Source organism: Puntigrus tetrazona, chromosome 7 (genome assembly GCF_018831695.1).
Source record: "Puntigrus tetrazona isolate hp1 chromosome 7, ASM1883169v1, whole genome shotgun sequence".
Classification (NCBI taxonomy): Eukaryota; Metazoa; Chordata; class Actinopteri; order Cypriniformes; family Cyprinidae; genus Puntigrus; species Puntigrus tetrazona.
Genome location: NC_056705.1, coordinates 38,741,451 through 38,767,998, shown reverse-complemented (window position 1 = coordinate 38,767,998; position 26,548 = coordinate 38,741,451). Strand labels below are relative to the sequence as shown.

Sequence of the window (26,548 nt, the reverse complement as noted above, 5' to 3'; positions counted from 1 at the left end):
AATAAAATAAATAAAATCATAGATAGACAAAATTAATTAAATAATTGAAATACGACTTTATTTTAAAAAAAAAGTTAGTAAAGTGCTGCCAAGTGATTTACATGACAGCCTGTGTATTTGTGCTGTGTGTGTTTTGGTTGTGCAGTTATATATATATATATATATATATATATATATATATATATATATATTTTAGTTGTGCATATATATATATATATATATATATATAAGCCATGTATGAAAACATAACGCTTTTCCTTCCTTGCATTCAGATGCGCATAATAAATATACACAGCACAGAGGCGTATAATTAAATAAATTGTAAGCTTAAAATGAAGCTAAAATATAAGACTGAAAATGGCATTTCCAATAAGCAAACAAATAGATAAAAATGGCATTGCTTTAAGAAACGCTTTTAAAAATTAGTGAACACACATAGAAAATAAAAGTGACAGAGTAGGGAGAGAGCCTAAATGGCTCGGATGGGAAATAACAATAGATAGAAATAATAAACAATAATAATAATATGAATTTAGGGATTGCACGTCCAGTGATTTGACTGAAGTGCGGACCAAGCCCGTGGTGACGTCACGGGAGGAAGTGGAACATGGAGCCTGGGGCTGAAAGAAACCAATAGAGCTCGTGCACTCCGCGGCGGACCGAGCGGCGCTGGACACCGACACGCGTTTCTCCGCCGACCGACCGCAAGGCTCCAGCCTCGGGGCTCCGGGGCACACCGTCCGCCCGGGGCTTTCGAAAAGCGTCTTCTTCTTTCTTTTTTTTAATCCGGAGCCCGCGTGGAGAAGTCGCAAAGTGTAACGCAACTTCACGCGTCCGGAATGCTTTTTAATGTCGGGCGCGCGCGGACGCATCGCGTTTAAGGGGCTTGTTTATGGAGTCGTAGGAGAACCGCCGGTCCCGAGGCGCTTTCGCTTTCTTCCGGAGGCCGAGATGAGCGCGGAGGAAAAGTTTTGCGCTCGGCTTCCCGTGAGTTTGTGAGACCGTTGTCCCGGGATGGTTGCGGCTGTCTCCCTCGGTGGAGGAGCGAGATCTCCGCTTTCGACTGGAAACAAAGAAAATGTAGCGACTTAAAGTGGCGAGAAATCGACTGCAGCGGACTCGTCGGGTAAAGATGAATCTCGCGGAAAACAAAGCAGGGCGCTCGGCCGCTTCTTCGAGGGTTGCTTAACGTGGAGATCACAAAACCGTGATTTAAAAAAAAAACAGATTCGTCGTTTTGAGCGTGACTTAAAGACCCGCGTCTCCGCTTGATGGCTTTTGGCGAATTTCCGTCGTGTTTGGAAATAGACAACAGCAACGAAAGCCTTTCTGGGCTATTTATATGCTAATCTGACCCCCTCTTCTTCTTCTCCTCGCCGTGTGAATATCAAGGAAGGCAGGAGTAATGTCGGCGGGCGCTGCTCGGGTGCTTTTGCTGTGTTTGGTGCTGCTCGGGAGCCCTGGCTCCTCCGGCTCCACTGAATGCAAGTCGTACGATGAACGCGCCAGAAGCGCGGGGAAAAGCTCTCCGTCCGGGGACGCGCTGGACAGGAAAGTGGTCTGCAGCAACATGGAGCTCCGTCAGGTGCCTTCACCCGAATCGTTTCCCAACAGGACAGTCTCCCTGTAAGTCCTTCACTGCACGCGCACGCTTTTAACATTGCCGTGTTTCTCAGAAATGCCTTTTGCCAGTCATCATCACTCCAATTTGTTGCCTTCTGGTCCTTCTTGAGTACTTCTGAAACACAAAACCTAGTTTTGAAGTAATTTACTATATGTATATATGTGTGTGTGTGTGTATACATATATGTGTATATATATATGTGTGTGTGTGTGTGTGTGTGTATATATGCATATGTGTATATATATGTATGTGTGTGTGTGTGTGTGTGTGTGTGTGTGTGTGTGTGTGTGTTACCTTGACCACAAAACCAGTCATAAGGCTCATTTTTAGAAATTGAGATTTATACATTAGCCCATATGAAAGCTGGATATTAAGCTTCCCATTGATGCACGGTTTGTCAGTGTTTGTCTGAGATAACTATTTGAAAGTCTGGAGCAAAAAGTAAAATCAGAATATTGAAAAGCTGTCTAAATAAAGTCCTCAGCAATTCATATTACTACTCAAAAATTAACTTTTGAGTTATTTACAGTCGAAAATTTACAAAATGTCTTCATAATTTTGTCCCATGCACTGCTTTTTTGGCCATTACTACAAATACACCCATGTGATTTATGGCTGGTTTTCTGCTTCACGGTCACGTGTGTAGTTTATACAGTCTAACCAAAATTTAGAAATAACTTTATAGAAAAGGAATGTAACAAAATATGCTCAGATCAAACTTTTGGTCTCAAATTTTTACTGGTAGTCCACTGTATTAATGTTTCATGATATATTATGTCACAGTTTGCTTTATCATGATATCCTCACTTGCATAAATGTCCCGCACGCACTTGTAAAAAATTATATCTGCCGTCAGAATATTTTTTATTTTGACCGCATACTTTATAAACCGAAATTTAAATGCGAGTATATAATCTCTAATAACTACAATCTGTTGAAATGTCTACAAAAAACAGCCTACAAAAGTTTGGTAATGCTTTATTGAAACTAGTTGCTTATCAGCATGCATATTACTAGAATTTTAATAATTTATTAGTAGAAATGAAGCAAATATTAATGCCTTACTCTACACAATCTTATACCCAATACCTAAACTTAACTAACTACCTTACTAACTGTTAATTAGCTTGAATGAAACTAATGTGTTGATGGAAAAGTCATAATTAATAGCGAATAAGGGTTTCTTATTCTAGAGTGTTACCAAACGTTCTTACGTCATGCACTTTGGCACCAAAGTTTATCAGATCAAGGCTAAAAAAACTTTTAAAAGATGCTCGTGAATGTATGCTTGAGACCCCCTTTTTTTGGTCTTCCTGTATCCCACCAATCAAAATCTTATCTAACTTGTGAAATCAAATTCTTGCTTGCTCAAAATACAACCTGTTAAGGCCCGTATTTGTCTCGTCTGGAAGCGTAATATCCAAAAATTGTGTTGTTTTATACGGCTACTTTAAGGAAATAGCTTCTTTTTCTGTCACAAGGCTATATTTGGTAACATGCTGTACACTTAATTTCAGACGTTATTGACTGTGTTTTCAGAATTATTATATTTCGCGCTGGTTTAGGTTTATTGGTGGCTGGCAGTGGAGCCTCGTCAGGGTTTAACTGAAAAGCGGCCCATGTGACGTGTGTCTTTCAGAGATGCATATCAAGCATGTCTGAAGCATGAATGGTCTTTTCGTCTGTCGTCATGTGGCTGTGCCGAGTTTGTAGAACACACGTGAAAGCAAAGACTTTGACCTGGGGGGGGGGGAGCATGCCGTTAGCGCACCTTGATTGAGGTTTGTGCGAATTAAACGGCGAAACTGAAAGTGAAGTTTCCATTCGGCCAATAATTTAATTAAATTTAGGTAATTGGGCGATTGAACTTCGCCGTGTTTGTTGATAAACCAGTCCCGATAAAGTGTTTCGTCAGTGAGTGAGCCATAAAGACGTTGCTGAAAAGAACGTATTCGGTGTATTCGTTATGTTTATGTGGTTTAAGGTTCAAAAACTCCAAATATTGGAGTGATTGGTCAGCTGTCCAGTGCGTTGTGATTGGCCGAATACCGCAAGTGTGTAATGGAAATGTCACACCCCTTACCGTAATGTGATGCCGTGAGTCGGCATGATGACACAAAAACGATAAAACCATAAACGAGGCATTTGTTGCATCCAGTGGAGACATAATTGCTGATTATAAAGACTTATTCTGTCTTGCATGAATACAACCTAACCGTTGATTTCTAGTTGTCTTCTTTTGGAAGCACACACAAAGTAGTTTCACTTTGACATTGCGTCCAGAACATGGCGCCAGCAACAACGCTACATTGAGAATAATGGCTCCGCCTTCTTTCTTTGCGTGAACATTTAGTCGGTGTTATGAAAACAAACCCACACAGTGACATAGACGTGGGGGCTTGTTTAAACGAGACGGTTTAGGGGGGTGTGGACAAGTTTTAACGACTTTATAAAGAATATCTCTTTTGGATATCACCAGTAATATCGCCAACAGCTTGTAACTCTTCAAAGAGAAAGGAAAACCTAAAGGGGAACATATTACCCCTTTAATGTATTTACAGTTTTTATATTTTTGCTACTCTACCGTCATTTTTGGTGACCGTGAAGTGCATGGACGCTGCTAACGTGCTTTCTCGGTGAAATGGATGCTCAAACAGACAAATGCGCCATTTTAGGAAGCGCAAATTAAGCTTCGATGTTTTAGCCCTCCAAAACAACTTTTGCTGAAACTGATGTTTTAGGAACCCTAGATTGACTTTTTCCCAGAGTTACACTGCGGCGAAGCGAGCTTCGTGAGCCGCTCCCGTTGAATGAGAATGGTAATTAAGTCTTGTTCTCAGGCCTTGTACAGGAAGTCTCAGCATGACAATAGCCAAACTTAAACTTCATTCATGGTGTCTCAGTTACTTGGTCTGGCACACGAGTGAATGCCACATTTGAGCTATTTACAGATAGCATGAGAGTGTTTGCGCCTCGCAAACTCAGCAGTTCATTCCTTTCATGCGAAGTTGTCTTCCTATGGAAAGCAGGCTGGTCCTGGGAACAGTTGCTCATGGACTCTTACTACTTCTTTTGACCTTCTTTGACCCAGAAAATCAATTGCTTTACTAAACCTGGTGTGGGAAATGCTTTTCTTCACACGAGCATGTGGGGTCAGCAGGTTTATTGGGCCACCCTTTTAACAAGGTGTAGAAAAGGCTCCCCGTTTTACGTCGTCGTTAAATTTCAAGCATTTTTGATTTGCATTGTACTGTTTTCAAGTAAGTTGTTAGTACTTTAAAAATGCACGAATCATGTTAAAGTCAGCATGAAATGAAAATTCACCCTATTTTCTAAATACATGGTGTATGATTTATCCATGCAAAGGTTTATTTAGTTATAATCTTTTTATTAAAATGGTAACGTTAAGTCACTTTCATTTATATTGCACTTCATCCAGTGGGTAATAGGAATTACTTAAGAAGCTTCACTATTAAACGGGGGAAGTCTAGTTATAGCAAAGCAGACAAATATAAGATTCTGTCGGAAAGCAGCTTTGGAAAGACTAAAGCGTCATATTTCAGTTCAATGTTGAATTAGTGAAGTTCAGTGCCTGTGTAAAAATTGTCAATTATGAAGCTGTTTATCGTATTATTGGTCATAATACGGAGAGCAAAATAATCTTTTCTTCTTTGCTTGGATACGGAGTTTGAAGGCTGTACTGCTTCTTAAATATATTTTGCAAATGGCTTTAGGAAAGTTACTAAATCTCCACCCAACGGTGACATTGTTTCTTAGTACTCGGGATCAGTTTATAGCAATTTCAGTTGTAAATGGGTCTTGTGTGCAATGTGTGTGCAGCTGTCTTTTTATGTGAGCCGGTCGTAGGGCTTGTTTCTCCTAGGCAAGTGTTGAAAGCTACACCTGGAGTGATCTTTTCTCCACAGAGCACACCTGGTCACTGCAGCGTGAGATTTCAGAAAAGCGTTGAAATATTTCTTAATAGTTTAGTTTGTTTTTTTTCCATTGTATTAGACTTTCATGGTTGCAACCCAATTTAAAAATGCTAGTTGGCAGCAATGAACACCACATCCATGGGTCAAGTGACTAAGAAGTAAAACTATTTCCTATTTTTGTAGAAACAATGACAATTAAATACTTTCTTCCATTACTTAACATGCAGAGAGAACAATAAGCCATTCATAGGTTGATTACACTTCACCTTTAATGTAACTATTTGGAAAATAATCTGTCTGCAGTTTGTTTTGGCCATTTATCCGCTTTTTAGCCTATTGCACAGCATTTTTCCAAACACTATATTGGCTGTTTAAATGTCCTCCAAGTTTTTGATTTGTTTTGCTTGCAGAAGAAAGAGCTTGGACCGATTCATGTAAACCGTTTTGTGCTTTCTTTGCTTTCCATTAGCATTATTTGTTTGGTGACTACATGCTCGCAGAAAATCAAGATAAGGCTGTATCTACACCATCTGTCTCCAGCATAGGAGACCTGTAGGTGCCTAACCAGACGCTCATTTGTATGCTAATTGATTGAATGTCCTGTCCCAGACGACTGGTCATCACCCCGATCACTAAATGTTAGCCTGCATAACAGGTCTGTACTCCGTTCTTGCCCATCAGGCACATAAAATGTCTTATTGGTAGATAATGTATGTTTATGATATATTCCCAGTAATTCTGAAGGCTATGTAAAGTATAGCAACATTCTGGATAGAGTAATTATTTCTGTGTTATTTTATTTGGCCTTTTTAGAAAACGTGTGGAGTTTGTCATGTGATAAAATAACACAATGTTTAATATTGCTGTTTATTACTAAGTTTGGGCATATATCATAATTTAGTGAAAAATAAAGTATCAAGGAAGAATTTTACTCTACAGCAAATACACATCAGCATTTTTGAATATCAAGCTTTTTTTGGTAAATTATATTGGCCTTTAATGTAAAGAAAGCGACAACGCATCATATTAGATGACATTTGAAGGCCAAATTACATGCAGAAAGCAACTGTGAAATCATATCAGTGCTCAGTGAAGTCTTGTAGAAGCTGTTAAACTTGTACTCGGGGACCTGCGTGTCAGTAATTCTCCCGGGCTCCTACTGTAATCATGAGGGAGGCGAAAGGCTCCCGGCGGGGACATCGCTGCGCTCGTGAATATCAGTTTCGCTCTCAAATTTATCTCGTCATATCACAGTCACAAGGTTTATCCGTGCAAACTTCAAAATCTTCCTCCTTTTTGACAAGGAATAGGTTTGGAAAGCTGCAATTAAAGTCGCCCAGATTGAAAAAGCAAAAGCACAACAAAATCTATACGTTTTCATTTAATACGAACGTGAACGAAGAGCTCTTTCGATAGTTGCATCTACATATTTGTTGCAGGTCAAGCTTTAAATGTGTTCGTTTTGTGGACCATTGCAGAGCTCTTCTCCAAATATTAGACTGGCTGAGATTTAGTTTGCTTGGGATGTATAAAACCTCACTGGCGTTAAATAAAACATAAGCGAAAGCGCACTAAATAAATATATAACAAAGTGAGAGACCTTGATTATTATATTGTGAAAAGGGAGTAATCAATACCAGAAATTGTTGTGGAGGATACATCTGGCTCCTATTGGTTGAAACCTAAGTGGCCCCTGACATCAGCCAAAAAGGCAAGTTGTTTTAGAGGAGGGGCAAGTGACTGCAATTCAACGAGTTTTTAAAACGCAGTTATTCCAGGAATTTGCGTTAAGGGAGTAAACGGCATCGGTTTTGATTTCTTGTTGACTTTAACATTGTGCGAACGTGTCCTCTCAGTGCGGCGAGACACTCGATATACCTCTCCCTTAATGCGCTGCACATCTGGAGCTTGAAAATCTGTTAAAGTGAGGAGAGGATAGGAACCGTTTGTGTTCTTAAAGCCAGAAAAATATGCAGGCTGTCTCCGTAGGCCAAGCTCGTAATAAAGTCACCCCTCGGCACCCCGTAATAATAACAGTCTGGCCCGGGACCTGCGGATAAGGGCTTGTGAGCCTGAACGACCGCATCCGGTACGACTGTCCCTAAAACAGCCCACCACAAACAGTCGTGGCGTTTCCTCTGGAATGAACATCACTGTTTACTGCTGAATTACACAAAATGGAGGAGACATGCGGAAAATGTTTCCTCTATGTTTTGGCTTCAGAAAGCAGAAACAAACATGATTCAGCAGTGTACTCTATGTATAATGTCAGTCAGTTTTTTTTTTTTTGATCGTCTCAGTGGAACTAACTTCTAAACTCAAGACAAGTTTTCGTTTGTTAACATTAATTGTTGCATTAACTAACAACCATCTATCCATCTATATAAATAAAGTCACTAAAAATAATATATACACAGATTACACACAAGGCCTATGCTGGCATCAAAGTTATATTTTGCGATTAATTGCTATAAAATGACCATATATCGCAGTATATGGTATTATCACGATATTGAAATTTAGTTGCAAAAAAGTGTTGTCATAAAACCGTATAGCAGGTTTAATACTGTTTTTCTTATAACGCATACAATAAAGCAATGCACAAAATGTTATAAAGTTAACAATTTTACACAGATTAAAGTGCAAAACTTTACAGTAACCTTAACCGTAATGCATTAACAGTTTCGGCGAACAAAAGCTACATTTGCTACAGAAGTTTTTTTTAAAATAAACATTCAGTTTTAGCAATTTTCTTACTAATTATTAATAAGTGGTAAATTAGGAGTTTGAACTGATACGTGATTTCATGTTTGAAAATGGAACCAAGTTCAACGCAGTGCGTTATTTATCCATAGCGCTGTAACAGTTTGTAGCAAAACAGATTTTCTGCTGTTTTTCTGAGCGCCGCTCCACTGATAGTCCTGTCAGCCAACTGGCCTTCATCTGTGTGGAAAATTGAAGCAAGGCGACATCCGATTCGTTTCAGACCTGTTCTGTTTTACTGTAGCAGAAGCGATCAAATGGGATTAATCAATCTATCTACTTCTTGTCATTAAGCAGACATTTTGATTCAATCTTAATTTGGAGAACACAGTCCAGTTTTCGTTGACGATGGTGATCCGTTTTGTTAGCAGTGATCACCCCGGCTGGCTGCTAGGGTTATTTTTCGTATCTTATTGTATCTTCAGCTGTTGGCTTCTTCCTGACGATTAAGAGCTTAGCTTCTCTTGTGTTTTCAGCTGCCTTGTCATGAGCAAAATATATTTTCTACTCAGTTACTTCGAGTCCAGACGCTAAAGAATGTGGAATTGAGGACAAACTTGACACAAGATCAGTTTTACAGTTGAAGTAGCTTTTTTGCGTTTATCGCATGATTTTTCATATCTGTTTTGTTTTCTCCACAGGATATTGAGTAACAATAAAATCCAGGAACTTCTGAATGGCTCTTTCATCGGCTTGTCATCACTGGAACGACTGTGAGTTTCATTTGTGCTGCTTTTCTGCTTTGTTTGTTAGAAAATGCAATCTTACGCACTACTAACAGATTGGGATCAGGAACATTTCTCATCAATTTATTTTGTGAAAAAGTAGTACGCTTCATATGGGCATGATATGCTTTTAAGCAGCCAAAAGAAGGCCTGCAAGCTAACAAAGCTAAAAGAAAATGTTTTGCTTTAACAAAACTACAGCAAACGGCTCAATCAGACTTCCAAATGTTATGAAGTCACAATTTCACAATCAGCGCATCTTTCGTGTATTTCAGCACGAGGGACTTCATGCATTAAACGTATACTAGTTGACCCAAAAACGGGCGTAATACGATCACCACAAACGATATGCTTGGCTCTGAATTGAATGTAATGATTTCAAATGCTTGATTGCACGTTAATTGCGATTATATGAAAATGTTTTGAATTCATATGAAACTCTTGACGCTCTTCAGTACGCATTTTATATGTAATTTATAATCGTTTAGTCGGCGCAATTGCATTTGTTAAACTAAAATACACTTAAATGTCATTTCTATTAACATGCGTTGGTGATTGGGTTGCAATTTACTACGTTTAAAAGGCATTAAGCTTATTGAAAAGTACTTTCTCGTGCTTCAAGACGTTCAGTCATCGCTTAAGTGTACCGCTTTAAGTCGTGATAATAGATTATTGAAGATTTATTAAATTTGCACTTTAAAGTGCACTTCAAGGGGTCGAGAATCAATTTATATGAAAAGGTAACACCCAGAGTACTTGCGGTCAATTATTTCAATATGGTACGATCACTATTCGAAGCAATGACATCTCCTCGCTTTTAAAGTGATGTCGCCATTGTTTACAATGGAAGCGATCTAGTCGCATTTTGTCTCTCTTAGCGTTCTGAGTTGTTCTGAAATGTTTATTTGCTGTCGGCGTCTGGTCTCTGACGTTAACGTCGTCAAGCAGAAAGCAAGGTGCCTGCGAGGATCACAGGGCTGTTGGAGACCTCGAGGAGGTCCCACCGAGGGGGGCTGGTCAAGTGAAAGTTAATTATAGCGGTTGCCTTCAGGGAACACAATTGTCTGGTCTTGGCGTGGGTTTACGGCTCCGCTCTGTGTTTCCGTTAGAGATTCGGTGTCACTCACCAAAGCAGCGCTGGTCGAACGCTGGAGCTAAATTTAGAGGCGTGTGTTGAAATGCCGTATTTAGCGGCGCTGTTTAGGTGCGCTTTCCCTTATACTGCTGCTTGACTGTGACCCAGATTTACGATGAGCGCTGACCAATAGACGTGTTCACAGAACCGGTTTCTTTCAAAGAAGAGCAGAATAAAGGCACAATAAGCCCATTCGAGAAGTGTCTTTATTCTGAAGAAAGCATTGATTTGTTTGCGCTTGCTCCATTTTAAGACTCGTCAATGAGTTTGAATCAGGATACGTGGAAGTGCTAACACATGATGTCATCCGTGAGGAATTCTTCTAAGGGTGCAGGTGTTTATTTCAGGTTTTGTTAAAGTATGTTGGGGTTATTAGTTAAATTAAAAATCTTGTCGATGTGGCCTACTATAGTCACTGTTTAAAATGCATGCTTCCTGTGAGAATACAGTACCAAGATTTTTTTTTTTTTAAGAAGTTTCTTCTACTCGCCAAGCCCAAATACAAAGCTTTTGAATGGTTTAATGTTACAAAAGCTTTTTATTTCAGATAAATGCTGATCTTTGGGTCTTTCTTTTCATCAGAGTATCCTAAAAGAATGTACTCAACTATTTAAAATATCGAGGATGATACTACTGCTAATAATAATAATAATAGTTTCTTAAATCGGGATATTAAAATTATTTTAGCAGAATCATATGACACTGAAGAGTAATGATGCTGAAAATTCAGAAATATATTCAAATAGTAAGCATTTATTTAGAATATTTCACAGTTTGCCGTATTCTGGATCAATAAATGCTGGCTTGGTGAGCAGAATGCATTTTTTTAAAAACATTAAAATACAGAACCAGTCTAAAGTTACTTTGATGGCAAATAATATTCTTAAGTAAATACTGTATGGGCAATTAATTGGGTTAAGCATTGGAATTTATATTAATATAAAAAAGATGAATTTTTAGCATCAGTCTAGGGTGTCACATGATCCTTCAAAAATCATGTTAATATGATTTAGTCCTCAAGAAATAATAAATATATATATATATTTATTTTAGTGTAAACTTCTTTCAATACAAAGATTAGAGAAGCATTTATTTGAAATAATAATAAAATGATGATGATGATGATGATGATGATGATGATGATAATAATAATAAAAATTCCAACATTGTTTTAGTCAAATTTTGATCCTTGCTGAATTAATGCATTCATATTTTATGGTTTTTAAATGTATTTTAATAATGGAAAAATCACTAATTTTATTATTAATTTTTACTTTTATTTTTCCAAAATGGAATTTGTGCCGTTTTAAACATTTTTACTAAAGATTCATTCATAAATTTGCCTTTTCTTTTATTATTTATCCTAATTTAATTCCCAGTTTCAAAAGCATCACAGGAATCTTGGCTTTCCTCCTCGTAAAACAAGTTTGGACCCATGTCATGGCACCACTAAATGAAGAGGTCCTGAGCCGAGTGAGATCAGGGAATCATCTCAGGAAACAAATCAACAGATGGACTGTCGGCCTGTAATCGATGTTTGTTACGGTTGTGATTGAGAGATGAGTGAGGAGTTGAGAGCTTCCGACTGCAGCGGTTGGGGTTGGTTCGAGACTCGGGTCTGCGCAGCGTTCCGTTTATAATTTGAGGGAATTCTTCGCCCTCCTTTAATGTCGGGAGAATGATACAGTCGAGGGGATGAAGAGCTAAAGCCTTGTCTTTATAACACATTGGAAGTGTAAACATCTTTGATCTTCCCATATCTTTGAAAGCCGGAGGAATTCATCTCGCGCTCTCTTGACGGCGCGGCGGGTTTCTGCGTCTGGGCTTTCATGGCACGGTTACCTTCCAGTGCTGCTCCCTCTGTGCCCTCTCTGGCTTTCTGTTTTCACTCTTCTCTCTCGCTCCGATGCCTTCTGCCCAGAGCACAGCGCTGCTTTTGTCATTCTAATGAACCGCGCTGAAGCCAGAGATGTCAGCAGTCTGATTCACACATTATTCACTGACTCTTTGTCTCCGTGCCGGTGATTTGGTGTGTGTGTGTGTGTGTGTGCGCGCGTGCACTCTTAGAGACTGAAGAATTGGTAAAAAAACGTATTATTGCAGTTAAAAGGACCGTTCACATAAAATGTAAAATGTTGTTTTAAACCCGAATGACTTTGTCGGAAGTTGTTCATTCACTGAAACCGAATGGGGCTTTCAAGCTCCACAATTGCATTGAAACATCATAAAAATTTGGTTCATACAACTTTTGCTCAATATTCCAAGTCTTTTATGGCTCGTTTGCATTGAGCGGTAGGGTTCGGTAAAGTGCTGTATGCAATTGTATCTGTTTCCACTATGAATGGTACCACTTTTTTGGTACCCTTCTGTAAGGGTTGAGCTAAACTCGCTGCAGAACCTTGATTGGCTGACTAGAATCACTTTTGCTTGATACAAGGGGATTGTTTCCGATCTGCTTCCATGATTTTATTTACAGAGTGCGCAAACAGAAAAATTTAACAGTGCATTTTATAATTTTCTATTTTCACACAAACACAATTTTATTTCTCGGTATGCTTTCTTTTTGGTTGTTTGTCAGTTTCTGACACGTGAAACAACAACATTGCCCAAAAACCCAATCATTTTCAAAATATTACTGTTATTGTGTCCTGTAATGTAATTGTGAGCGTTTTTCAGGTGGGAATGTAGTCGTTTAAAACTTAATTTGATTTATTTTGAACTAGACTGTAGTAGACCGTTTCGCTTATACTCTTTATGATGACTATTATTGTTCATTAAAACTGACAAGAAAAAAGAGTTGGGCCTTTGCTTATCAAGTAAAGGTACTGATGGCAGTTAACTAATAAGCCATTAAAGTCCTGTATAAGATCAGACCAAAAATGTACTTACTCACTAACAATCTCAACATTACTATAGGTCTTACAAATAATTTCAGTTAATGGTTTTGTTTGGTTCACAAAACCAGCCTGAAAGTTTTTTTTTTTCACAAATTGAGCTGATTCGGACTTTAAGTTTGACTGACTCAATGAATTAGTTCCAGTTCTTAAAGGGATAGTTCACCTGAAAAAGATCTACTCACCATTACATTGTACAAGTGCAAAAGACTTTCGTTAATCTTCAAAATGCAAATTAAGGTTTTATTTAGTGAATTTACAAGGTTCTTGTATGGAAAGCTTTTTTTTTTTTTTTTATATAGAGGATCTATGCAACCAGAACTTTGAAGATTCAAAGAGGTCATAAAAGTGTCATAAAAGAATCCTTGTAAATCCGATTGTTTATTAAATTTAGTGACGAGAGATGGTTGCTTTGATTTGATGAAATTCGATGAAATTTAATGTGGATTTTACTTGGTTATATTTGGACTTGATTTGACTTTTTGAGTGCAAATTTTGTAAATGCAGAAAATCAAATGTTTGCTTAGCTTATCATATTTAGTGTGACATTTATGTCTCAGTCATTATTTAAATGTGAATAAACCCTAAATAAAGTCTGTTCACCACAAGCAATTATATCCCTTCACAAAATCTAGATTAAATGTTTTGTGTTGATTTAAGGATGCATTTATGACTTTTTTGGATCCGTGAACTTTAAATGGAATTGTAATTTTGTGGTGAACTATCCCTTTAAGAGCTCACTGTTACAAAAAATGTTGGTCTGTTCGTCTCGGAGAGCTATCATGTGACTTGCGTGAACTGCTTTTTGAGTTTTTAATATATATATATATATTTTTTTTTTTTTTTGGATGATTTACGTCGTCTTTAATACTTATTGTTTCAGGTCATGGCAATGAGCCAGCATATCCATGTTGAAATATGACAACACATGCATTTTGAAAAGTCACTTTTCTGTCCTTAATGTATTCTGGGAAACCGCTGAAGAGTGTTTGGATTGAGTGCACTGTTTTCCCTTCTCTCCCCTCACTCCTCCGACCCTCGTGTGAAGGTTATGAGCAGCGCTACCGGGACTCGTGTTTGCCTTTCCACTCCAGAGATCTGCCCGCCGTGACCTACAGCTCCAGCAGATCTTCTGTGTAAATGTCTTTTCTCACAGAAGAAGGCTTTTCCATATGCTATTCCCGTTTGCTTGACATGAAAACACTGAGTTTAAAAAATAATTCTTAATGTATTCCTTTGCTTTTCCAAACTTTTTTTTTTAATTAAGCAAAGCATATGTGTTTAGAATAATAAATAAATTCATTCGTTCAGTAATTTCGAAATATCACTTTAATGCACCGACTACTGAACAAAACATTTGAAATAAAGTACTAAGGAATGTTGATCTAAATGGAAATGCATTTAGATTAAATGTTATTCAAATGAAAACAATATTAATAAGTTACGATACCAAGGTACTTACCAGGTAATTATTATCATGTTTATATAAAACTATATTCTTTTGAAAAATAATACTATGGTGTCACTATGGTATTTATAGTTGGTGAACATTGTTGTTGTTGTACTTCTTGTTGTCATTGGGAAAAAGTTATGTGCTGACATTTATAACTAATATTTTTATAAAATATTACCACGACCAGCTTGTGGTCAGGAACATTTTTTAATTAAAAAAAAAGCCTATGCTCACCAAGGCTGCATTTTCTGTTTCAATATATTGTAATATGTAATGTATTCCTGAATTTTTAGCGGCATTACTTCAATAACATCCTTCTAATATATGAGCCTGGAGCACAAAACCAGTCTTGAAGTGTATTTTTAGCATTAGCCAAAAATACATTGTAGGGGTCAAAATTAAAGATTTTTATTTTTTGCCAAAAGTCATTAAGATATCAAGTAGAGATCATGTTCCATGCAGATATTTTGTGAATTTCCTACTGTAATTATATTAAAAACCTCATTGTTGATTAGTAATATTCATTGCGAAGAACTTGGACAACTAGATTTTTCTCAGTATTTCGGTATTTTGCACCCTCAGATTCCAGATTTCTAAATAGTTTTCAAACATTGTCAGATCCTAACAAACCATACGTCAGTGGAAAGATTACTTATTCAGCTTTCAGATGACGTGTACATCTCAATTTCAGAAAGATTGATCCTCAATGGCTGGTTTTGTGGTCAAGGGTAATATATTAGGGGTGCAAGGATTCGTGGTCACTTTCCCAATCGTCAACGTGATCGTTCTCATCCCCTTGTTAGTGGACGCGCACGTGCTCTGCTTAATTAAGTCTCCACTGACAAGGGGATAGGGTCGATTGCTACGATTTGGAAAGCGGCCACGAAGCGCACGTTACGCGACACGTGAACCGTTACACCCCGTCACATGCGCTCATTTCTGATCATTATCAACGTCTCAAACGGTCGCGCTGCTCCACGTTTCGTAACCATTGCTTTCACCTCAGTCTCTGAGTTCTCTCTCTCCTCCATTCCACCCTCAAACCACAAATGGCGTGACTTCAAAGCACGTTTAGCCCTCCTTTGAGCCCTGTGATGATGTTTTCAACAGGACTAGCCGACTAGCGCAGGTGTGGGCTTTGGGTATCAGTGTCGGGAGCCTTTGAACTTCACCGCCCTTCCTCTTATATCAGATTCTGGGATCGTCGAACGCTTTGTTTGTTTTACGCTCCGTCAGTTTCTGCTGCGCCGCATCGCCCCGTTATATCACTGTGCCACATCGTCGTAAAATGACAGCGTGCCATTTCCTGTAACCGGTGCATAATAACGTGCAGCGTATGAGGATATTGAATCACCTAAACTGATTCATTTCGCCGATTGAGTTACTGCTTTTGAAGAGCTTCCAGTCCGCTTGTTAGGTTACACCGCTAAACGAAAGTGATTTATTAAGGGATGTGCGTTTGCTGGCTGTTAGCTGCGGCACGTCACAGCATCACAAGCTTTGAGTCTTATACCCACTGGCATGTTTCTGAATAACCTGTTATTATAGGGCTTGGGTTGGCTCGTGTTTGCTTCAAACTAGAATTGAGTGTTTGAAATTAACCAAAGGCATTTTTTTTTTAAGCGTTTGATAATGTTCTGTCTAAAACTTTTTTTTTTTTTCTTCTCACAGGGACATAAAGAACAACATAATCACACACATCGAACCAGGAGCTTTTCATGGACTTTTCGCCCTCAAAAGACTGTAAGTATTATTATTTGTCGCTCGTGTGTAAAGCGCGTTGACAATTTAGGTATGTTTAGACGACTGAAATCGGAAAAGGTTTTCGTTCGCGTTTCTGAAATGTTTCAAAGCAGTCGTTAAAATAATAGAAAGTGCTGCAGTACATCTTCCAGGCCACTAGTTGGTGATGTCTCTCTGTTCGGTTTTTTTATTTTTCTGGAAACAGCCCCTAAAACTAACTCCAGAAAAAGTGTTACTTCGAATCAAAGACTTCTAAAGTTAAAAATCTTAAACTTATTTTATTTCAGCTTGTTGCCAAGGTGACATTTATTTATTTAGCACAAATTCATGTTCTAAAATAACTAACATGAAAATGAAAAAAATAATTTTAGACAGACAAATAAGTTTTTTTAATAAATGATCTACATATAATTTTATATATATATATATATATATATATATATATATATATATATATATATATATATATATATATATATATATAAATATTTATATATAAATATTTATATTTTTATATATATTAATATTTATAAATATATATCAGATGACCTTTTGGTATGACCTCTTTGTGTAATTTTATTTAATTTCATTAAATATTTATTTTATTGTAATAAAAACACACACACACACGCTATATATATATATATATATATATATATATATATATATATATATATATGTGTGTGTGTGTGTGTGTGTGTGTGTGTGTGTGTGTACTTTTTTGCTATTTTCTGCTTTCCCCCCCCTTTTCTTAAGATTAATTTCTGACATGGGTTATTTTATTGTGGTAGCTAAACTTCGACTAAAACTTGAACTGAAAAGATGTATAAAACAGAACTGCAGTAATGAAACAGCACCACTCGACACCTCTGTTGTGGAAATGCTCTGATTCAAGTAAAAACATCTCCGTTGGGTGTGTGCAGCCACTGAAATAAGACTTCATCGTTCTGCAGTTCTTCACTCCAGATGGACAATGTCCAGACAGCACTCTGCACAGTATGACTGATGCTATCGACTTTAACATGCCAGTATTTCTGTGTGTGTGTGTGTGTGTGAGAGAGTTGGCGAAAGAAAGGAGAGTTTGTTCTGTGTTTTGTGTTGAGTGTGTATGTGGCGAGCTCTGGGTTATATACGTTCTCCTGCGAGGTTCGCGTGTATGGCCCGGTCGTGTAATACGACTCACTCCTTGCCAATATAAACTTCTCTTTGGCTGGCTAAATGGAGAAGTATGCAGCTCCCCTGTAAAAGAATCGCTGTCTTGCTGACTTTTGAGAGAGCGCAGAAGATGAATTTTCGGTTTTATAGTCCAAGCTACTTTGCCAAATGTCAAAGTGTCCCGAGCTTCAAAGAAATCGCTGATGCTAATTACCAAATGCATTTATTAGTCATTAGCTTGAGAAGATGATGCGAGAGATGATAATATCTTAGTGTTATATGAAAGGCAGTTTTATGTGATCATGATGAGCATTATTCATACTTAATTAAACCGTAAAATTATTACTCCAACAAAATTAAATGTCAGGGTTTATTCTTTAAAAAGAGATTTATATTATAATATTTTGTTTAATATTAAATATTCAAAATTGTGTCTCAAAAATAAAAATTATATATATATATATATATATATATATATATATATATATATATATATATATATATATATATATATATATATATATATAAATTAATATAAAAATAAAAATATATATATAATAAATAAAAAAAATATATATATATATATATATATATATATATATATATATATATATATATATATATATATATATATATATATATATTTTATATATATATATATATTTTTTTTTAATATATATTTATTATTATATTTATTTAAATATTTTTATTTATATATTTATTTATGGGGTTATTTGAGTTATCTTAGTTCTCAGTTATTTTTGGTTTGTTAATGTGATGAAAATCTGAATGATGAAAATTCAGCATTGCTTCAGTGTATTAAAATATGACAATAGAAAACTGCTATTTTGCATAATAATAATACACATATTTCACAATGTTACTGCTTTACTCTGTTCAAATAAATCTGTGAGCATAGGAGACTTTATATTAAAAACATTATAAATTCTGTGTTTAATAAACACGCGCAAGGATATCAAGGATAGGATTTATGTGGAACCAAGTTCATTCACAGGGATAGAAGGAAAACCATCACCGTTCAGCGTTTACACAACAAATAATATTTTAGACGACCGTGAAGAAGAAGCGCTCGCGCAAGGGCTTCATCAGAAAGGCCAGCCTTGCATTCCTGCTGCTGTTAAGCCCTCTGGTATGATAGTCCCTTCCATTTCCATTCGGAGTCACATGAGTCAAATACAGGAGCGCACAAAGGCTTTGTATTACTCTAAAAACACATTACGAGACCTGCCGTTAAATTCAAGTTGTGCCGTTTGCTTTAAGAACTGACCGCATTGGCACTAGGCTTTATGCTTGTTTTTCTTGTTTTAGCGTCATATTGTAATCATTCGCGCGCACCTCTCTGCGCTTTCGAATGTCGGAGCGAAGCTTGTTGTGAATCAAAGTCTCGTGCTTGTACGCCTAAAACGTGTGGCTCGACATGAAAGGCAGCGATTCAATGGGCCGAAAACATGCCGTGTCCTGCGTGAAGACCGGGACGGCTGCTGGATTGACAGGAGGACTTGTGTTTTGTCTGGGATTCAACGGCTGCTTGGCTGACGCTTTCAATAAAATACAGGCAGGATGAGATCATTTCCTAATTGGGGTTTGGTGAAGTCTCGTGTTTTGTTTTTTTTGTGCTTCATGGCTGTACGGATGCCGTTACATTTTATCAAGACCCATTAAACCGTATTGTTTATCGTTTAAGCAATTAAAAAAAACCATGAAATTAAATATAACTAATAGATGAAAAAGTTAAAAACCTCAAAATTAAAGCTGAAGTAAATATGAATTCAATTGAACATTTTTAATTAAAAAACAGATAATGAAAAAGCAAAAGCACGTAATAAAATTACTAAAACTTTTTATATAAATAAAACCACACTACAGTAATGCTGTTCAAGACCAGAATGATATTTACAGATTAATAGCTCAAATAATTATAGCTGTAATTATGTTGGATTTTTTTTTTTAGTTCTTCCTGTGGTGGTGTTTCCACCCACTGAATAAAAAATGTAAAAAATAAAATTATTAAAAAAAATCTATAATTGCATCCTATTTAACTCACAGTTGTTATTTTACCTTTTTTTTCTCCTTGCAATTTCAAATTTTGTATTTCACTTTCTTTTATCAGAAATGCAACGTATAAAATCTGAATTGTAGTTCATCATTTAATTCTGAGAAGAGATGAATTTTGAGAGCAGCAAGTACCTTTTATGTATTTTAGTTCTTTCTTTTTCAGCGGCACAAATGGACTTCCTTACCATTTAGATGGCAAGAGTATTAAATTACTGGAAAATGTTGCCAATTGTATGCATTGCGTTTGTATGTATTATCTGTTTCTGAAACTCTTTAGGTTTGGACGCATCCAGGTAAGAAATGTCGAATAACAGAGTTTACATAACTCTTTCTCTTATCTTTTGTACCTTGCAGAGACTTGTCCAAAAACCTGATCGGCTGCCTCCACGTGGACGTCTTTAAAGGCCTCACAAACCTTGTTAAACTGTAAGTCATGTTTTATCTCTGCTACATCTCTACTGAATTTGTCGAAATACCACTTTTTCATTTGAAAGAAATAGTCATGTAAATGTTTCAATATTTTCTTCTCAAATTTTTCTGCTTTTCTTTTATTTTTATATATACTGATAATTATATAGTTTTTGTAGTGCATTTTCTTTTCAAGTTTGGAAAACAATTAATTGCAAATTTTGAAAACCTTGTCTTATTATTTAGTGTTAGTTGTATTATAATTTTGTAATATATCGAGTTTTAATGTTGGCAATTGTTCTGTGTATATTTATAAAATTTTATATATATATATATATATATATATATATATATATATATATATATATAATATATATATATTTATATATATATATATATATATATATATATATATATATATATATATATATATATATATATATATATATATATATATATAATTTAATTTATATTTATTTACATTTATTTATTTTTTTATATATATATATATATATATATATATATATATATATATATATATATATAATTTAATTTATATTTATTTACATTTATTTATTTTTTTATATATATATATATATATATATATATATATATATATATATATATATATATATATATTTATTTTTATTTAATTTATATTTATTTACATTTATTTATATTTATATATATATATATATATATATATATATATATATTTATATTTTTTTATTATTTTATTATTTTATTATTTATATTATATATATATATATATATATATATATATATATATATATATATAAATTATATATAATAAAATAAATAAAAAAATCTAAATAATATATATATATATATATATATATATTATTTATATATTTATATATATATATATATATATATATATTTTATTATATATATATATATATATATATATATATATATATATATATATATATATATATATATATATATATTTTTTTTCCCCTCTCAATCAATATATATGTAACAAATTCTAGTATTTTTGCATACGTGGATTGTTTATAGTGTCATAAACCACATTCATAACAACAAAGTCACATGCTTTGTGTAAAATTAATCTGGCGACGCACATTAAATCCATATTTTATAATGCATTGCAAGTTATTCTCTCCATTTAACAGTTCATCAATCCGTCTGTTTGTCGGCAGATATTCATATTAGATTGCGCCGACGAGAACACGAATGTCGTTGGGGTTTGGCTGAGATTCATTAGCTTAATTAGCCTTCACAGAAAGCTAAAGCTGGTAACAGGTGTTGTTAGATGAGCGCGTTAACGCTGGCGTCCCGGGAGCGCGGAGACAGATGCCCGAGTAACTCGGAGCGCCGTTCTCACCTGCTGAAGGTGAAGATCACGACTGATCCAGTCGTTTCAATTAAGACAGCAGCTGAAACTCAACAGATTTCGCCCCAAAACAGATGCGATGTCAAGGGTATACAGGATAAATTGAAAACATAAACTGTTTGGAATCAGGCTTTTTAGGTTAATATGTTAATGGATCCCACTTGAATAAATGGGACCAGAATTACGGTCCTTAAGTTGTTGTTTTGGGGGTTTTTTTTCTCTTCAGCAGATATGACCCCTTTGCCTTTGTGGTTATGAAAGTTGTCCAAAAACATTAAAATGATTTTGCGCAGTTTTGGCGGATGTTCGGATCAGTGTGTAATGTTTCATGATAGTAGTAATTATAATGCATTTCATGCATGAGCACCTCTCAAGACACTTAAAGACAAATTAAAAAAAGGTTTTATTAATGGTCATTTTTATATTTTATGTTTTTGTTTTCATTTTAGTTAACATTTCTGTACATTTGTTTTTAATTTCTTGTGTAAAATTTATTTTTAGGGTTTTTTTTGGGGTTTGTTTTCCACCCAGTACTGGGTGTTTATATAATTTTTAATTTTTTTAATTTAATTCTATTATATTATTATACTCTTCTGTATTTTATTTTAGCATTTCAAAATTCAAGATGAGAAATGTTAACTAGCTAAAATAAAATTTGTATAAAAATATGTAAAAAGTAAATTAAATTAGTTTTAAAATATTAACAAAATAAAACATTTTGTATATTTTATTATATAGCTTATTTTATTTCATTTTTTTATTATTTTAGTTTTTTTTTTTTTTTTCTTCAGTGCACAATATTACCAATGATACATCAGTTTTCATCTAGCGCAGTACATTTTGCTCATTAATTCTTCTTTTTTTCTTAATTGTAGTAATCTTTCGGAGAACAAGTTTTCTTCTCTGTCTCAAGGGATATTCGACAGCCTTGGCTCTCTGAAAATACTGTAAGTGTTTTGTTTTACTTTGCATCATTTGCACACAAAATTGCAGCGAAGCCGCAAATGACCATCTAAAATAAAATGGAGCTTGCTGTTTATTATTAGTGCTTCATATTCATTCAATTAAAGACTGGAAATAAGGTCATTTGTAACACTTGGCATGTTTATACTTGAGTTTACCCTCAGACTTGAATCCGATGCATCCGTTGACCCACAATCTTGTAGAAAGGAATGTTCTTGCGATCTTATCGTTTGGCGCTGATGACGTTTTTTTATGATTTTTGAACACGCTGTGTGCTTTATTTAGGGAGTTTGATAGCCCTTATCTCCTGTGTGACTGTAACCTGCAATGGCTGGTGGTCTGGATCAAAGAGAAGGCGATAGGGGTGAAGGAGACTCGCTGCTCGTTCCCTCGCTCCCTTCAGGGTCAGCTGATCACCTCGCTCCGGACAGAAACACTCACCTGTGGTAAGAATACACACTCACTAGCATAGTGGAGGTTTTCCACTAACTTCTGTTTTAAACTGAGTAACATTTACAAATATATATAATAATATAAATTAAAAAAATAAAATGTATAAAAATTGATTAATAATAATAATAATAATAATAAATATATATTTTTCTCTATATATATATATATTTATATATATATATATATATATATATATATATATAATTAAAATTTTTTTTTTTTTAAATACAGATCATTGAGTAGTTTTTGTAGTATATTTTCGTTTAAAGTTCAGAAATGGATTAAATGTACATTTAGAAAACGTTGATTTAAACAATACATAAAAATATATATTTTTAGTTGTATTATAAATCCGTGCATATTATCTTTACATATAGTATAATTATATTTGTTATAACAAATATCACATATATACATTTTTATTCAACTAATATATAACAAAGTCAGTGTCATTTTAGTATTTTTGCATACTGTTAGAATATTTATTAATATATTTCTCGTTTTTCTTTTAATGCTAATTTATGTTTTAGTCCCTTTCTATATTTTTTTATATTTAATTTTATGTTTAGATTTCTGTTTAGCTTAATAACATTTTTCTTTTCTAAAATTTCTGCTTTTTTTTTTTTTTTTTTTTTTTTTCCTGGTAAATGATCAAACACCTAGATGAAGCACTTATTTTGTCGTATTTCACGATACATTGTGCAACGCGTATTCTGATAAGACGAGTTTAGCTTTCCACGACTAAATCTCCAATCTTTTTTTTTTTTTTTTACAAAAACTGCAGTATTTCTAATATCTAAGAGGAAAAAAAAGCTCAAAACCATTGATTTCCTATTCTTTTACTAATACAGGCACGCTCTCCTTCACCAAAAGCAGAGTAATCCTGCTATAAAAGACCTTGAGCCTTGGTCCCGGCCTCCCGTTTGTGTTGATTTTGGACTTTTGTAACCATAGCTTGTGCAAGAACTACAACGAAACCTCTCTCGGATCACTCATTAATGTCAGCTTTTGCACATAACCGTCATCTGCGGCTCACCACAGCGTCTCTCTCTCTTTTTGTTTTTCCTCCCTTCTCTATTTTAGACGCTCCTCTAGAGCTTCCCTCCTTCCAGATGACTCCGTCCCAGCATCAGATCGTCTTCCAGGGAGACAGCCTGCCGTTTCAGTGCATGGCCTCTTTCGTGGACGAGGACATGCAGGTCCTGTGGTATCAGGACGGGAAGATGGTGGAACCCGATGCCACTCAGGGCATCTACATCGAGAAAAGCATGGTGCAGAATTGCTCTTTAATAGCCAGGTAATAGAAGCCAGCCGAGACGGAGATACCAAACCCAATACCCACTGCAGAAGGGCATTTGTGCACACTAGATATGCGTGAATCACACGGCGTTTGCCTTGGAGCGTGACGATACGTACACCTGAAATATAAACTCACACTTGATCTGTCAACATTGTGCTGGAAAATACCAGAACTTAAAAAAAGCCATGCTTTGTTCTTAAAGGGAGAAGAATGTAGGTTGTGCTGCAACAGTATATTCTGCCAAAGCATCCCTCTTTGAATATCCGTGCTGTTTTAGTAGAACAAGAAAAGATGATACTAAATATTTGTGTTTTTAGTTTTTTATTGTTTAGCTTCAGTTGTTGTAATTTAGCCAATTTTTTTTTTTACAATTTGACTAATTGGTTCTTCTAAAATTTAAAATTACTTAAAAAGATTACTTTGTCCAAACACACATAAAATATATATATACACACACACACACACACACACACACACACACACACACACACACACACACACACACACACACACACACACACACATATATATACACACACACACACACACACATATATATATATATAAATATAAAAAAAAAAAAAATATATATATATATATATATATATATATATATAAAAATATATATATATATATATATATATATATATATATATATATATATATATATATATATATATATATATATAAATAAATAAAAATCACACAAAAACATACACCATTTCTGTATTTTTTATGTATTTTTTAGTTTTAGTACTTTAGCTAGAACTTATTTTACTTAGTTTTCAAGACACTTTTCTCAAAATATTTAGTTTAGTTTTTTTCAAAAGTTTTGTAATGTTTTACTTTTAGTTTGTTAACAGTAGCACTGTGGAAAACTAAAATCTTTAAGCTCAATTCGAAATCTTGACTCTTGAGTTTTTGTGTCGTTTGATTTGTCCTCGAACAGCGCCTTGACCATTTCCAACATCCAGCCGGGGTTCACCGGGGACTGGGAGTGTCGTGTGCGCACCAGTCGAGGAAACAACACCAGGACGGTCCACATCGTGGTTCTGGAGAGCTCTGCCAAATACTGCTTACCAGATCGAGTGTCGAACAACAAAGGAGAGTACAGGTGAGTCCAGTGCACACCTGACGTCTAGTGTTCAAAGTCTGGAGGCGCTAGGGAGATTTTCAAAGTCTCTATTGCTCAATAAGGCTGTTTAGTTAAGCAGAATAGAGTGGGGGAAAAAAGTGAAATATTATTAGAATTTAAAATAGCTTTTTAGTATTGTAATGCATTTTAAAATGGAATTTATTTCTTTGATGCAAAGCCGAATTTTCAGATTTTCAGTCATTTTCATCATAACGTTCGTCGACATTTTTAACCTAATGTTGGTAAAGAAACTAATTTTAAATGACAAAAACTGTTTTGAAAATCTATTGACGTTTTCGTCAGCTAATAAAAATGAGACACTTAAGTTACTCTTGAAAGAAGAATAAACAGAGAATCGATGTCTGTTTTGACTAACATTCACGCTAACAGTTGATTGCATCTTAAGTGGATGTTTTAAAGGGATAGCAGCCTAATTTAGCTGCTATAGTCACTGATGTTAATAAAGCAACAAAAGTGATTTAGTCAAGAGTGGTCCTAAAGATTAATCCAAATCTATTTATAGAAATTAATGTATGTCTGCTTGAAATAATGAATAATATGGTAAACAGGTTGTTATGAAGAATGCATAATTAGCCTATATAACATTGGTATTTGATTTTAAAAAAAGACCAGATTATCTGCTCGAAATAACATTTCTGACTTATCAGTTTTGAAAACTTTGCTACTTAGATCCTTTGATCAGTAAAAAGTAAAAAAAAAAGCTATTATGTGAAATGAAAATCTTTTCTAGCATTACAAATGCATTTGCTGGCGCTTTTGATCAATTTAATTGCTTTAGCTAGAACTTATTTTACTTAGATATTAATAAATTTTTCCTGATCCTCAACTGTGGAAAACTAAAATTTTAAGCTCTATCTGTAAAGATATCAAAACAATATTCAAAGCATTTGCCTTTTGATCAATTTAATGCGATATTAATAAATCTTCCTGATCCTCAACTTTTTCTATCTGTAAAGATATCAAAACAATATTCAATATTCTAGCTCTTCGCTGCACTCTAGTGGTAACCGATCTAAGAGATGCATCTAACAGCACAAGCCTAAAATTAATTCTTATGCTCATTTAGTCAATGCATGTTCAATCAAAACCAATATATTACCATTTAGGGCTATTTATTGATATGCAACGCCTGGGACGGTTGGGTATGAGCATGCATTGAATGTTTTTATACAGATGGCCTCGGACGCTGGCTGGCATCACGGCGTACTTGCCTTGTAAACGACAGGTGAGCGGAGCGGGCATTTACTCGGGCAGCTCGGCGGAAGATCGCCGGGCGTGGAGGAGATGTGGCCGCAACGGACAGTGGGCGGAGGACGACTACTCGCGCTGTGAATACATGAAAGACGTCACGCGTGTGCTTTACATCATCAACCAGGTAGATGCGTGC

General features: G+C 35.2%; 1 protein-coding gene across 1 annotated transcript in view; it reads left to right on the top strand.

The window, feature by feature from the left end:
• The first annotated feature begins 272 nt into the window (after nucleotides 1–272).
• adgra3 (adhesion G protein-coupled receptor A3) overlaps nucleotides 273–26,548 on the top strand; it is a 39,473-nt gene continuing 13,197 nt past the window's right edge. The window contains exons 1-9 of the mRNA XM_043244508.1: nucleotides 273–1,626; nucleotides 8,964–9,035; nucleotides 16,201–16,272; nucleotides 19,858–19,929; nucleotides 22,165–22,236; nucleotides 22,538–22,698; nucleotides 23,789–24,002; nucleotides 24,955–25,119; nucleotides 26,335–26,536. Coding sequence (XP_043100443.1) covers nucleotides 1,406–1,626; nucleotides 8,964–9,035; nucleotides 16,201–16,272; nucleotides 19,858–19,929; nucleotides 22,165–22,236; nucleotides 22,538–22,698; nucleotides 23,789–24,002; nucleotides 24,955–25,119; nucleotides 26,335–26,536 — 1,251 coding nt within the window. The 5' untranslated portion in view covers nucleotides 273–1,405. The remainder of the gene's footprint in view (nucleotides 1,627–8,963; nucleotides 9,036–16,200; nucleotides 16,273–19,857; nucleotides 19,930–22,164; nucleotides 22,237–22,537; nucleotides 22,699–23,788; nucleotides 24,003–24,954; nucleotides 25,120–26,334; nucleotides 26,537–26,548) is intronic.